General features: G+C 39.9%; 1 protein-coding gene across 13 annotated transcripts in view; it reads left to right on the top strand.

The window, feature by feature from the left end:
* Positions 1–15,025, top strand: part of NFIA (nuclear factor I A) — a 305,334-nt gene that overhangs the window by 14,607 nt on the left and 275,702 nt on the right. For 5 of the 13 annotated variants that reach the window (XM_066597743.1, XM_066597736.1, XM_066597734.1 and 2 more), the window contains exons 1-2: positions 1,412–1,555; positions 4,876–5,407. In XM_066597743.1, the coding sequence (XP_066453840.1) occupies positions 1,424–1,555; positions 4,876–5,407 (664 nt within the window). In that variant the 5' untranslated portion in view covers positions 1,412–1,423. Of the gene's footprint in view, positions 1–1,021; positions 1,386–1,411; positions 1,556–4,875; positions 5,408–15,025 lie in introns of those variants that run through there. The other 8 variants (XM_066597741.1, XM_066597745.1, XM_066597739.1 and 5 more) reach the window with 4 other exon arrangements.

Below are 15,025 nucleotides of genomic sequence, written 5' to 3'. Positions count from 1 at the left end.
TGGAGGGATGAAGTTGTGTAGTGCTGCCTGCCATTGGCTTGTCATGAGTGTGTAGTGCTGCCCAGACAGTGCAGGAATCCTGGGCACAGTTATTGTGTGTGCCTTGGCTTTGTGTCACTTTGTGCATGGCAGATAGTTGCTGAGGATTGTGGCTGGGTGTTGCTGCACACTTCGATGTTGCAGTATAATGGGCAGCATGTGGCACTATGTAGCTTGCAGGGCACAGTGAGGGATTGCTTGCAGCCTGGTGTTTGCTTTTATTCTCTTCTGTATGTGTTGGGTGCAGGGCAGGATGTGGATGAGAGTTGGATACAGTGTTGCTGGTTGTAGCTTTTAGTTTGCAGTGAAGTGTGCATGTGTTGGAAGGTGGATCTATAGGCTTTTGACTAGTGTAGTAATAGTGTGCCCTACACAGCTGGGTACTGGAGTTGCATTGCAGTGGGCATGCGAGAGTTGGAGTGTTGTGATGTTATTGTGGTTGCATTATAATGTGTGTAATGGGTATTGTGGTTGTGTTGTGTGTTAGGCAAGCTATGCATTAGTATTGGGTACTTGTGTATGGAGGGAACTGTTAGGTTGTGTGTGCAATGTGTAGCTGAGTACAGTTACTGATCAGTTAGTTGTGTGTACAATGTGTAGCTGAGTACAGTTATTGACTAGTTGTGTGTACAATGTGTAGCTGAGTACAGTTATTGACTAGTTGTGTGTACAATGTGTAGCTGAGTACAGTTATTGACTAGTTGTGTGTGCAATGTGTAGCTGTGTACAGTTACTGATCAGTTAGTTGTGTGTACAATGTGTAGCTGAGTACAGTTATTGACCAGTTGTGTGTACAATGTGTAGCTGAGTATGGTTATTGACCAGTTGTGTGTACAATGTGTAGCTGAGTATGGTTATTGACCAGTTGTGTGTACAATGTGTAGCTGTGTACAGTTACTGATCAGTTAGTTGTGTGTGTACTGTGCAGTTAGTTATGCATGGCACTGACTAGTTGTGTGTGCTGTGCGGTTATGCATAGCACTGGTTAGTTGTGTGTGCTGGGTTGTACAGTAGTGCTTAGCAGTTGTGTATTCCAGCTGTTATTGCAGTTGCTTTGCAGTGCATAGTTGTGCTGGTTATTTGCATAGTGAGCTGGTTAGTTGTACTAGTTAGCTGTAGTGTAGTGTGTGAATATGTTGGTGGATTTCCTTGCAGAGTGAGTGTGTGTGTGTGTGTGTCAGTGTGTGTGTGTGGGGGCCGGTCCTGGCTGTGCTGTCTCTGTTCTCTGGGCAGTTCAGATCTGTCTCTCTCCCCCTCTGGTCGCTGACTATCACACAAGGGGGATGAATTCTACGTGCAACTTTTTTTACCAAGCAGATATCACCCTATGCGGCTCAAGATCTGTGGTAGTATCTACTCTCCTTCAGGCGGGTGCAGTGGGGCAATGTTGGGGGGGGTCATGGCACTTGGGTTGGCAATGGGCACAGGAGGTGAGGTAGATGGAGCCTCCACATTCATTCCTGGATCTAGATCCTTGCCACCGGTCACTCCTGGTTGGCCAGCTACAAGTGTTTGGGTACAGTGGATTCATGTCTGTTTTTTTTTTTTTTTTTAACTTGTCATCTTTTGATATTTGGCACCGAAACATTCTGAAAAAAAGAATCCCTTCTCCTGAGTTGTCGTAGCCTTTGGGTGAGGGGTGTGGGACAGATAATTTAGCGTAACCTGTAATTATAAAATAGTACATTGCAAACTATTATAGTCAGACTGCTGAGAACATGTCGTATAGGTGACTGTGTAGAGCACGACGGTAGAGCTGTGCTGTACTTTAGAGCCATTGTGTCAGTGTCGCCATACGAAATCCATAGACGATGCTACAATCCTCTCCAGAAAATCTTGGTCGTGTTTTCCCTCATTTATTTTCGGATGCTTACAAATTGCATCCAGTGTGCAGTGTAATTTATGTGCTGCTGCTTGGGCCTAACAATACTTGTACCCCTTCCATGCACATGTGAAAATATGGCACATGTCCGCAAGCTGGACTAGCAACGTGCCTTAGCAAAGTTTGCTGAAAGCCAAGAAAAAAGTTTTTTTTTCCTTTGCCTTTTTCTACATTGCTTGTCATTGTCTAGTTCCTTTTCTATCATGTTACTGTTTCCATATGTTTACACATTTTACACTTTATATCGCTGCATCGTTGTTTGTATATTTTTAACCTTTTATTTATTTTTATGTTTTTTTTTAATGTTATTTTATATATATATTTTTTATTTTTCACGGTGTTGCAAAACATCCATCCTCTGCGTAAAAACTGAAAGTTGACGGTGTTGTACTTCGGAGTGTGAGAATGCTTTCTCCTTTTCACAGCGATGTGATACTTCAGCTAAAATGAACTTGTCTTTTTTTATTATTGTTATTCTTTAAACTGCTACTTTTTGTTGTTTTTTATTGCTTTCTGAAGTTAGTAGATTTTATGAGACTATTTTGGGACTTGGCGTATATATTATTAGTGTATAGTCAGTATATGGTCTTTGTTACATTGTATTTATATATATTGTAATACTTTCCCTTCCAGCTTTAGAGCTTTTTGGCAGTAGGTGGGTTAAACTGAGATTTGGTTTCTGTATATAGGTGAAGGGGGAGACTGGAATATGAACCTTTTCAGGCTGTGGACGACTTCTAAGATTCTAGGATCCTCTAACGTAAAAAAAAAAAATGCTTTCCATATTTAATTGTCGCTTCTCCCGGTCTGTTTTAGTTATTTAATACTAAACTGATATATTTGTGCTGGAAAGTGCGAGAACACAGAGAAGAGGGGGAACTCGGTTGCAGTTTTCTGTATTCAACAGGATGGTATCGTCAGGGCTTTTTGTCCATCGGACGTAACTTTTTTTGAGACGGTTTAGCTGTTGAAAACAAAAGTTTTTTAAGGTGGCAGAAAAGTGAATTTCGAGTGGAGGGATTTCAGTGCAGCTGGGTCCGGACGGGGTCTGCCCTGCTCTGAGCACGTTTATGTAACCTGCTTATCTAAAGCTTAGAAATGGGTTTGACTTTCTTCTTTTTTTTTTTTTGCACATTTTTTATTATGTTTTTAATGGCAGCTTATAACCGAGCTCAGAACCGTTGTCTAGTCAGAGGCGCTGAATTATTAATGTTTAGGTTACAAAGTAGAGTTCTCTCTCTTTCTTTTTTTTGAAGCTACTTCTAGAAGTAAATATTAAACGTTTCCTCTGCAGGCTGACTCCCCGTCCAGCTTTGGATACAGACGTTCTTGTAGCAGCGAGGCCTTACCTCGTCCGATAGCTTGCACTTAAACCGAGACATTTAAAGTCAAAATAGATGCAAAAATAAAATTAAATAATTAATTTAAAAAAGTTCACCCCCTCCAAAAAATTGCAATTTTTTTATTTCTATTCCTAGATATTGGCAGCCTAGGTGTACATGGGATTGCAGTTGTGTTCTCGGTTTAGAACGCAGGTGTCTTTTTTTTTCACTTTTCACTTATTTGGAGTCATCTAGATAATAAATAAGCGATCCGTAAATATGTTCCTCCGCAAGATGCAAACCGGTGGAAAATATTTCTCAGATGATATGATTTATTATCATAAGCAGCTAGTTTTATGTGTCATGCACTAAATAGTTGCAGGGTGTCATTGAGGTAGTTTTGCATACTTAGTTTTTTTTCCCCCTTAAGTAGACGCTGTGGACATTTATTTTTGCTACATCGCCATATTTTTATTAAATACCGTATAAAATATCACTAATACGGGGGAGGGGAAAATATGTAAAATTTAATTTAGACGACAAAAACTTGACTCCTCGCAGTATAAATATCTGCCTATTTTGTTAAACCTCGTGGATGATGAGCGTCGAGGAACAGCAGCGGCATTCTTTGTTTTTATGCACGCGCTCATTACTGTAACTAATTATCAAACGTGGAAAATATGAACTGCTAACACTCTAACGGGTTATTTTTTTTATCCCCCTCCCCAACATTAAATATCTTTCCAGTTTAATTAAAGTTGTATATAGTTTTTATTTCCTCGGTGTTTCCCCCTCTTTTATCATGAAGGCTCTTGTTCATATACTTCAATGATATTTATCAGCCCAAACTTTTTTTCTTTAATGTGTACTGTCCCTTTAAATAATTTCACCCCCCCAGCTCTTGAACCTACTGAGTGTATGGGTTCGCTTTTCTTTGAAACGGCCCCTCAATGTTATCCTGGGTTTGAGTATCTGGAGATAAAGTGTGATCTTTGGTCAGGTAGAAATGAAATGCCCACTTAATTGTGTAATACATAATTCAGAGCCAGTTATACAAGTACACGTGGAGTGAAGAATCAGTTCTTCTCAGCTCCCCGGCCTCGTAAAAGGTTAGATGTAGTTTTTACAATAATCATGAAACTTTTACGGCCGTATTGATTTGTGGGTGTAAACGTGGCCTTTTCCAATCCGTCTAATGTTCCCGCGGTTACAACTTAAAATGTTGATGTTTTTGTAATTTTTTTTGGGAGGGGGTAGCATAAAAGTATAGAGTACGTACACATTGAGATATTGTCCCGGCTGGGCACCTTCACACAATATTCCTAGACCACTTTTTAAAATTTTAGATTTTTTTTACATATACGGTATACTTTTATTTATTTTTTTTGATTTTTTTTTTTTTATATATTTTTTGCCTTCCATTAAAAATAGGGCCTATCATATCTATATCTTCCCAGGAAAAACTTCCTGCCATGGAAAACCCTCTAACTCCATCCCTCTAATTTGGCACTATTTGTCCCCCAGCTCGGTGCTATGTCTTCGGCCAATAATAAGAATGTGTTTCCCGCGGTGACCGTGAAATGATTTTTCATAGCTATATTTTTTTCTTTTTTCCCCCCTTCTCTTCTGCAGGATGAGTTCCATCCCTTCATCGAAGCACTTCTGCCGCACGTGCGAGCCTTCGCCTACACGTGGTTCAACCTACAAGCCCGAAAAAGAAAATATTTCAAAAAACACGAAAAACGCATGTCAAAAGAGGAGGAAAGAGCCGTGAAGGACGAGTTATTGAGCGAAAAACCTGAAGTCAAACAGAAATGGGCGTCCCGGCTCCTGGCAAAGCTGAGAAAAGATATTAGGCCGGAATATCGGGAGGATTTTGTACTCACGGTTACAGGGAAAAAGCCGGCATGTTGCGTTCTCTCCAACCCTGACCAGAAAGGAAAAATGAGAAGGATTGACTGCCTTCGACAAGCGGACAAGGTCTGGAGACTGGACCTGGTCATGGTGATTTTATTTAAAGGTATCCCACTCGAAAGTACTGATGGCGAACGTCTTGTAAAATCTCCTCAGTGTTCTAACCACGGGCTGTGCGTACAGCCGCACCACATAGGAGTTTCGGTCAAGGAACTCGACTTATACTTGGCATACTTTGTGCACTCGGCAGGTAAGTGCTTTTTCTACTTTCTTCCGTTTTGTGGTGGTGTTTGCAATTTTTTGGAAATTTTTCCCTTGTTTTTTTTTTTTTCTTGACCCTTATGGACCCATTCGTTAGTAGGGCGTTCCAGTACACAGGCTTAGCGTGCCAGAATGTAGTATATTTGGTGTTTGAGGTTTGGTGCCGTCACCCACCGTCCTACTAAGGTGATGGTAGAACAGAGACACTTAGTTTTCTGTTGCAGTCGGCTCGAAGGCTCACGGACTTTGTGCCAAAATGCACGATATTGGTGACAGAAAGTTGGCACCATTGGCACTGTCAGCCTTGGCCTTACCTAGGTGATGGTAAAAACAGTGGCACCTGGGTTTCTGTTTTCATTCCTGAGGACACTGCAACAATAAACATACCTGATACACGGGCAATTATTAAATGAGGCGTTTGAATATTTAATTATGCAAAATAGGTTCACCTTGAATTCTCGGCACGGGGCTTGGCACAAAATACTCTCCCTTTCGTCTCGATGCTGTCTGATCTATAGGTGGAGGGAACCTTAAATGCACTTAATAATGAATGTTAAAGCTTGCTAGAGTCAAAACAGAAGCGCGCAGGGGCGCAGGCACATCTCAGATGATGTATGATAGGTTTTCAATAAAGCGGATGATGGACGTTACTGCCATTTACTATCAGAAATCCCTATGGGTCTCGACTCTTAGCTTTAAAGCCCTATTAAATGGCTGTCCGATTAACAGTCTATACATCACATTGCTTTTATATACCCCATGGTGCTGTCCTGCCTGTCACTAAATATATCAAGGCACGTATGTCACGTCGTTACCAGGTTTGAGTTTTTTTCAAGCTGGTATTATCTCTTTTTATGAGTGCGGCACCCAGCGTGCCTCCAGGCAGGCAGAAGTTTTGCAGAAGAGACTTCAGATTGGCTCTCCACATTTATAATGCCACAGACTTTTTGGCGTATTCATTCGCGGGGGGCGACACGTGGGGGTGGGGGAACTTCTGAAGTCGGAGTTAGTAGTAATAATATGGTGGATTTGATACGTAGGCCTCGGCCTTTCTGGAATGAAAGGGCTGCAAAGTGACTTATCCATATTTCCACGGCACTTGAACAGTTAAGGGTCTGAGCTTCAAGAATGCCAAATACTAAAAGTACCCTTCACCTGCCAGGGCCACTTAACTGCTTGTGCGCTGGAACGCTCTGGTGGTGTTGTGTCATAATTAATTGCGCATTGTGTGTGCTACAAACCCCTCTCTGATTATTCTTATATCCATTTCATATTTAACCCGGTATCGATCGCTCCAATAACAGTTTTTCTGGAAGAGGGTTCTGTGTTAGGATGTGCCAATGTACTTCTATCTATCTATCTACCTCATATCTATCTATCTCATATCTATCTATCTATCTATCTATCTATCTATCTATCTATCTATCTATCTATCTATCTATCTATCTATCTATCTATCTATCTACCTCATATCTATCTATCTCATATCTATCTATCTATCTCCTATCTATCTATCTATCTGATATCTATCTATCTATCTATGTCATATCTATCTATCTATGTCATATCTATCTATCTATCTATCTATCTATCTATCTATCTATCTATCTATCTATCTAATATCTATCTATCTATCTATCTATCTATCTCATATCTATCCATCTATCTATCTCATATCTATCTATCTATCTATCTATCTATCTAATATCTATCTATCTATCTATCTATCTATCTATCTATCTATCTATCTCATATCTATCTATCTGTTCTTTCTCTTTCGTTCTTTCTTTTTTTCTCTCTTTTTCTTTCCTTCTATCTATCTATCTATCTATCTCATATCTATCTATCTATCTCCTATCTATCTATCTATCTATCTATCTATTTCATATCTATCTATCTATCTATCTATCTATCTATCTATCTATCTATTTATCTATCTAATATCTATATCTATCCATCTCATATCTCTCTATCTCTCTATCTATATCATATCTATCTATCTATCTCATATCTATCTATCCCATATCTATCTATCTATCTATCTATCTATCTATCTATTTCATATCTATCTATCTCAGATCTATATCTATCTCATATCTATCTCTCTATCTTGTGTCTTTCACTCTGTCTATCTCTTTCAAGCTCATTTTTGTAGTTTGTAACATTTATTTGTACCTTGTACATTTGTATTGCCTCTTTGAGCAGACCTCCATTCTATGTATCCCTACCTATCGAATAAAATATAACATTTTTTCCCCCAAACATTTTGTTAGTCCCTCGTTTATTCATCCTGATTCCTGTATCCTTTTCATGCCCATCGCGGTCCCACTTTTCTCCACTTTTTTTTCTTCCAAAATCCCTACAAAATTCCTCAGCACCCTGCAGCAATCATTTATATTCCTCCTTCCACTGAATTCGAAAAATACCTACAGTAACGTTGAATTAAAAACCGCAGATACTGTGCATTGAGGTAATTCTCAACCGAACTTTACAAACAAAAAGAGAAACTATATCCCCAGCACCCCTTTGTCCGACCTCCCTACTATAAACTGATATATGAGCATGCAAGGATTTGGGGAAAGAAGCAAAGGTATAATGTAAAAACTAGAAGGCAGGAAATGTTATTTTCCCCAACCGAGTCCAAATGCAGAGTTTCCAACCTCCTAAACGTCGGTCGGATTTTCTATGGGTGAATAAACGGCACTTAGGAATTCTCGCTTTAGTAAATATGTCAAAAAGTTTTTCGTTAAGTTCTTTTTTTTTCTGAAATCTTTTGGAAATGAAAAAAAAAAGTGAAGTAAATTTATGACCCTTTTCAGAAATGGCCGCCTATCCGTATCAAGATGAGGAGTTAAAGCAGGCACGTGGCAAATTCACTTTTTAGTTGTTAAGGTCGTAACCTTTGCCACAAGGCAGTTGACCTTTTAGATAAAATTTAACCTTTGATCATTCGTAAGCAGTCAACCGCAAAAAAAGTTTGGAGAGTTGCAGCTGGGGTGCAAAGTTGGCTTATGTGGGCAAAGTTGTGGGAAGAGAAAAAAAAAACTTTCTTTTTGAAGTGGTTTAATTTTGTCTGAGGCCAGATTTGTTAAAGAGTTAGAACTTAGCAGTAGGCAGACACTGGATGGATATATATTCTGGCAAGCTAACAATGAGTTGACACCTGATACTCCAGGCCTTTCCCTTCTGTAGATGAGGTAGGCAGCTTGTATCAGGACTATGCACGAGAGTTACAAAAGCTGGCCTACAATTTCTACCTCGTGGCATTTCGGCTACAGAAAAAAAAAATTAACCCCATATTTGTAAATTCAGAAAAAAATATGAATTTTTTTAAACTTTTGCAAATCAATGTATTTATTTAATAACATTTTTTTTTCAAGTTAGCAAAAGAAAAAGCCATTGTGTCATCTCAGTAGTGTGTAACAAAACGTCGTAATAAACTTCCTTTAAAAAAAGATGAAAAATTCTAAAAGTTCCAAAGTGTTTTTTGGAAAAAAAAAATCAGATTTTTTTTTTTTTGTTAAATCTTAGAAAGCTGATTTGGTCAGTTTGCTTTTACTCAGAATAAGCTGGAAGCAACATCCCAGGGTCTCGGCACCAGTAAATCTTGATGTACGTAGTTGAATTATGGAAGCGGCATTTGGGTTTTTCGAGCTGTAAAATATCCTCTTTGTCCTAAATACAAATTAAGCCAAATGAAGACCAGACTGGGCAGGTTGTGCCGAAATTTTAGTTCTGTTTTGGCAGCGTTTCTGCAATTTCATCATAAAATGGTATTGAAAGCCCCCAATGTGCGGATTGACCAGATGGTCCTGCTGGCACATCGGGATGAACCACTTGCCATAGCTGAAGATCAGGTGTGGGGCTGGGGATTTTCTATTTTTATTTAGAATTAATAGAATGTCCTCATGCTACGTGCGTGAGGAGGACTTTAATATGTCTGTAGGAAAAAATTGTAGAAATATATAAAAAAAAATTTCGACAACATAGTTCTTACTTTTTACATAACTTGTGTCGGAAATGTTCGGATTTGATTTAACATTTTTTTTTACAATATGAGTTAAGGATAAATAATCCAAAATTTGGGATAAACATGAATCTAATAAAAATTAGACCAATTTGGTTGATTGTTCCCGATTGGTTGAGTGCCATAGACATGATAATGGGTCATAAAGCAACCCTCCAATTTTAGGATAAAATGTTGTCTGGAAGGATATGTGGTATATTACTAGCAGTTGTACATCTCTGCCGTTCATCCGATCTGACCGTTCCAGTGAAGGTTTTTGGCCGTCCGAGTTGGCCGTTGCAATTTTCTATCAAGCTAATGCCAACTGTGCACTACTCTCTGATTGGCCTTTGCTGATCACATGAGAAACACTGGCCAAACAAGGAGCAGGTATAGAGCGTTGGTAGCCTAACACTGGGGTAGCCTGAAGATTGCATCTTCCATTTTGGATGATATGGTGTTTTGTTTTTTTTTTAATGATCCTGGGGCTCTGTAGCTGTTTTAGCGGAGTCTCATTCTGGCCTTCTTCCTTGTCACACATAGAACTTATATATGTTGAACTTCTTAAAATTGGTAGTAGTCCGTAGACATTTTGTAGGATTTTTATAAGATTTTTTACCTTGTATGGTGGGGTTCTTGGGGGAAAAACACACGCAACTATGAAAAATTGTATTTCCATTTACTCCTAGCCTTTGTCTACATCAAAACTCAAATGTTGGGCATTGGTCTTCTAGAGAGGAAGAATACCACCAGTCCTCAAAGCATTGGAGCATAGAAATGTTACACTCTATTGCATATACATAAAAATGTGGTACCCTGGCCGTTTACTGTTGGCATCCAGTTTGAAGGCCCTCATGTGTTTTTCCAGTATCAAAAGCCATTTGGTGGTAGATATTGGAGGCTCTTAAAGACTTGATGGACCTGTCACCAATTTTTACCTATGAAATACACAGATTGCAGTGTACAGATACTCTAGACAATGCTGAGGTTTAGGGAAGAGTAAGCCTCAAAATATTTCATGCTCGTACTGCTTTTTTTTCTTGTTGGAGTCCCGGGCAGAGAGAAGTCCTCACTACTGGTTACGTGCAACTTTTTAGCCAATGATTTGGCAAATAAGTTATGGTAATCACCAGATGACTGAAGACCTGGACATTACCAGTAGAGGAGACTCCTCTCTGCCTGAGAATCCTGCTATTGTAATTTGCATTGACTACAAGAAAGATTTCAGTCTCGATCTGCCGTATAGAGCAGAAGAAGTGGGAAGAACCATGGAAAAAATTGGCCTTGGTATTTTCAGATGTAATGTTAGGGAACAAGACGTCTCCGGCAGTAAAATATAGGGATGTTAGTTGGTAAGAAAGTAATTTTATGACCTTATAAAACTAAGACCTTCAAGGGAGTAGTGGTTAGTGCGAACCTGGCCGTAGATTTGTGGATGATATGGTGGATACCACAACACCAAATGCATGTGGGATGATTGGTGCTTGTGTGGTGACAAAATGGTTGTTTCCGACCAATGAAAAGGTTATTTTTGAGAAATTCTTGCAGTGGTAGCAAACTTCTGGGCATATATGTGAAGTAAAGATGTATGTTCCAATGATGAACACGTATTACTTTTTTTATCTTGGTGTCTATGAATGCCTTTTCAACTAGTTGGTGTCCCAGCGACTAGCTGGGTTCTGGCATTGGCAATAATGGACATCTAAGCCTAGGTCCATTTCTAGTAGTTGCTTGTTTTGGTACCAACTCTCTACTTTGGCTAATTACGGGGGTTAAGGGGATTTCCAACTGGAGGACCCCTATCCACCCCCAACTACCCCATATGGTGTCCCATTGGTTGTCTCTTTAATATAGGATTTACTTTTTTAGGATGCTGGTTTCCCGGCTGGGACAAGTCCTCTATTTGGTAGCAATTTCTCTTCACAGATGGATATAGATTGGCATATAGTTCACTTCGACTCCTGTGTTGCAAGAGATGTCACCTACAATATGGTTGTATCGGGCAACATAAACGGTAACATTAGATATTTGGCAAACATTCAGTGATAACATTGAATGATGATGATGATGATGATGATGAACGGCCCTGTCATACATGTGTCAAAAAAGGATCTCAGACCTTTCATGGTTCAGCAAATTACATGGAAATTCCTCGTCCCATGTCCCACTAATGGGAAGCTGTTTGAGGCAGGCGCAGGGGGAAACCGCACTGTCTGTTGTGGTCAGGGGAAGGACACTTCATTTCAGTCTAGTAGTTGGGCTACTTAAAACTTCCCAGACTGGAATGTGTCCCATTTATTTGGCTGTACGGATTGTAATCATTTGCAAATGTGCTTTAAAGCTTCACATTTAACAGATACAACATAACCGTCATATTGTTTGCAGGGTCCTAAAGTTACCCGCTCCCTATGCAACCTCACTCAGTCACACGGGTCCTTCAAGTGTTTGTACTTCTAGGATCTGCAATGCCGATTGCTAACTAGCTAGATAGGTAGTGACATAGATAGAAGCCAATGTGGATATTATTACTTGGATTATAGGGATTTTTGGTGTTGTTGTGTGACCACGACATATAAATATGGGACCTTTTTAGAACCTTTTTTATGTCCTAATTTCTCTTCCATCAGTTGTCTGACGTAGAGAATATAGGATAAAGGCAAGAAATGGTGAAATCACAACTTGTCGTACAAGTTTCTTTCAGTAACTATTTCTAAAACATAAAGTCTAAGAATAGTTTTGCCTTTTTAATCTTTAATGGAGGGATTAGTAGGGTGGACGTCACTGGGATAACTGGTCATTCGACATGAGGATGGTGTACCACAGTGCAAACAATCCTCAGTGCCCAATGTGCCTTGAGGGTTGCTGTTGGCACCAACAGTTTGGCTTGCTTCTTGGCTTTACATATCTATGGCCATTCTGAGTATGTGCCTGCCGAAAAAAGTCTAATTGGCTTCTTCCTAGACTTTCTGCTTCTTCATTGCATCTAAGAACCTCAGCCATTTAAATATATTTGGAAGAATTTGCAGCACATTACCCGAAGGACATACTGAGCCTTCAGTAAGTATTCGCGATAGATGTTACATGTCTGGATTTTGGTTTAGTAACTGTCTGAACATGTAGAGTTTACAAAGGTGGACTAATTACTGTAGACTTTAGCAGCCAGGTTCAAAGAACTTCCATAGATATCGATAGAAGACATACCAAAGGTAGAAGAAGCATTGGCTAGTTGGCCGCTTAGGACCTTCCAACCTTGAGATCCTCTGAGGTCAAGTATGATCTTTATCTGGAGGTTCCACCGTTGGAAAACGCAGAATTCCCCCAAAAAGGAAGCAAATAAATGGCAAATGGTGTACAATATAGGCCTTCTTCTCACACTTCTGTCTGAGGTAAGGAAACCACTGTCAATGGGTTACCCATACATTAAAATAAAAAATTAGCAGTTACCTCTCTCTGTTCCCTCTTTCATCCCCTGCCGTCGACTCCAGTCTCCGATGTCTGTTTACCGGCAGCAGTGACGTCCCATAAACCTGCTGTAGCAGCCAATGACAGCACTCAGCCATGATCGCTGACCGTCTTCATTGGCTGCCATGGCTTGTTTGCAGACGTTCTCCACATGCAATGTGATGTCATAGGGATACTGAAGCCGGCAGAGGAAAAAAAGGAAACCGTTGTAAATCATTGGTTACGCAAAAGTCACGTAAAAATCGCACAATTTTGAGTCATTTTGCAGGGAGGAGAGTAGATGGTCACAGCTGATCACCTATTATGAATGGTGGGTCCTGTGTTATCTACAGCTAGGTGTCGCCTCGCAGTGTAATCCTGCCTGTGATGTTAGTGAGATGACTGCTGCAAAACTTTCTCTATAGATCCGGAAGTGTCAGATTTTAGGATTTTTTTTTTTAAATACAGATTGTGTTCAAAAGTTTAAAAACACTTTCCAAAAATTCTTTAAATATATGTTTACCACAAAAATGTGATTTATATAATAGATCATTTTCTGATGACACAATCCCTTTACCTCGGACAACTCCTTTAAGGTTCACTTTTAATGGGAACAGGATTTTAGAGAGTATGATGGGGTGATTTCTTAAAGGTTCTTCAATTCTTTCAAGCATCAAAGGTATCGGAAACCGTTGGTTGATCAATCGTTAACACACTGGGGTTGTGATTAGTCTTAGGGATTCCATTTGAGTTAAGGAAAGAATTAGATTGATCTCACCAATGTCTGGGAGACTCTGTGTGATATCAGTAGACACTAAACATTTAGTATCCCCTACAACACTCATCCAGCCATTGCATGGTGTCCAAAAATTTGCGTTATGTTTGGTTGGCCAACCATGAATCCATTGATATGGTATATAATGGGCTGTACAGAGCTTTAAATGTTTATAGACAGAAGAGGGAATGGTACATGGACAAGAGTTCCAGTAATATGACCACATGATTCTTAGGTCCTCCATAAGATAATTATCTTTAAATGTACCTTGCATGAGTTATTAAAGAGGTTGTTCTAAGATGGCGTTCTCTGTTCATATGCCCTATTAGATACTATGAACGCCATAGACTGGGGTCCTCTGCTCGGCTCTCCCCCGTGTGTCTCTGAATGTGGGTCTCAGAAAAAGTGGCTCCAGTCCTGATGGACCTTCTACCATCCTCTTATTACAGTACGGCCATTCATGTGAATGAACATCACGTAATAATACTCTTCGCTGTAGGGGGAATGTCAGGCTGGCCACGGCTTCCCCACGCAACATCGGCTGTTTGCCAAGGATGCCGAGAGCAATCACCCCAGACTCTGCATTCTCAAAGGAGTTGTGGATCTTGGCACAACCCCCTTTAAGGATATATATGATAACCAGGACCAGGATTGTGGAGCTAGAGTCAGTTTTGGTTGTAGTCTGTGGAAATGTACCAAATTTGGCTTCAAACCATAAAAGTAAGACATAATATATTATAGGGGTTAAAAAAATGTATGGGCTAAAAATAGTGTAAAATAAAGGAAAAAATGGATACTCACCTATTTCAGCCCTGCAACCCCACTGGTAGCCAGAAAAGTGGTGGGGCAGTCATGTGCCCTACATTGTGGCTTCAGCAGCCTTGGAAGAACCACCACTGAAGTCTGCGATTGGCCAAGTGATCTCGTGCACAGTGAACGGTATGTGACCGCCTGCCGTGGGTATCGGGTCTCAGTACTGGACGGTGAACTGCCAGAGTAGTTGAGTATCCATTTTTTCTACGTTTTACCCCATTTTAAGACCATAATTTTTTTTTTTTAATTCTTGGAAAACCCTTTAATATATGCTAAATCAAGTTTCATGTTACCATTTTACTACAGCAAATGCGTTCCCACTAATTATTACACATGAGCCATATTCGAGAGTCTGAGTCAGAAGTTTGGCTTCCCGAATCCACAGCACTCCCGTGACCTTTTCCGAAAGTGACAGATTTAGATGTGTCTCTAGTCAGGTCAGAAGGGTTAACAGAAAATAATAATCCCTGCCGGACCTCTATTATAATGTTGCAATGAACTGCGATGAACACGGAGTTGGATGGAGGCCCACACCTGCTATCATCCTCCTTACTAATAAATTGATTGGGGAA

This window comes from Eleutherodactylus coqui, chromosome 3 (assembly GCF_035609145.1).
Source record: "Eleutherodactylus coqui strain aEleCoq1 chromosome 3, aEleCoq1.hap1, whole genome shotgun sequence".
In the NCBI taxonomy this organism is placed as follows: Eukaryota; Metazoa; Chordata; class Amphibia; order Anura; family Eleutherodactylidae; genus Eleutherodactylus; species Eleutherodactylus coqui.
Note: the sequence above shows the minus strand (reverse complement) of the source record. Positions and strands in the feature narration are given on the sequence as shown.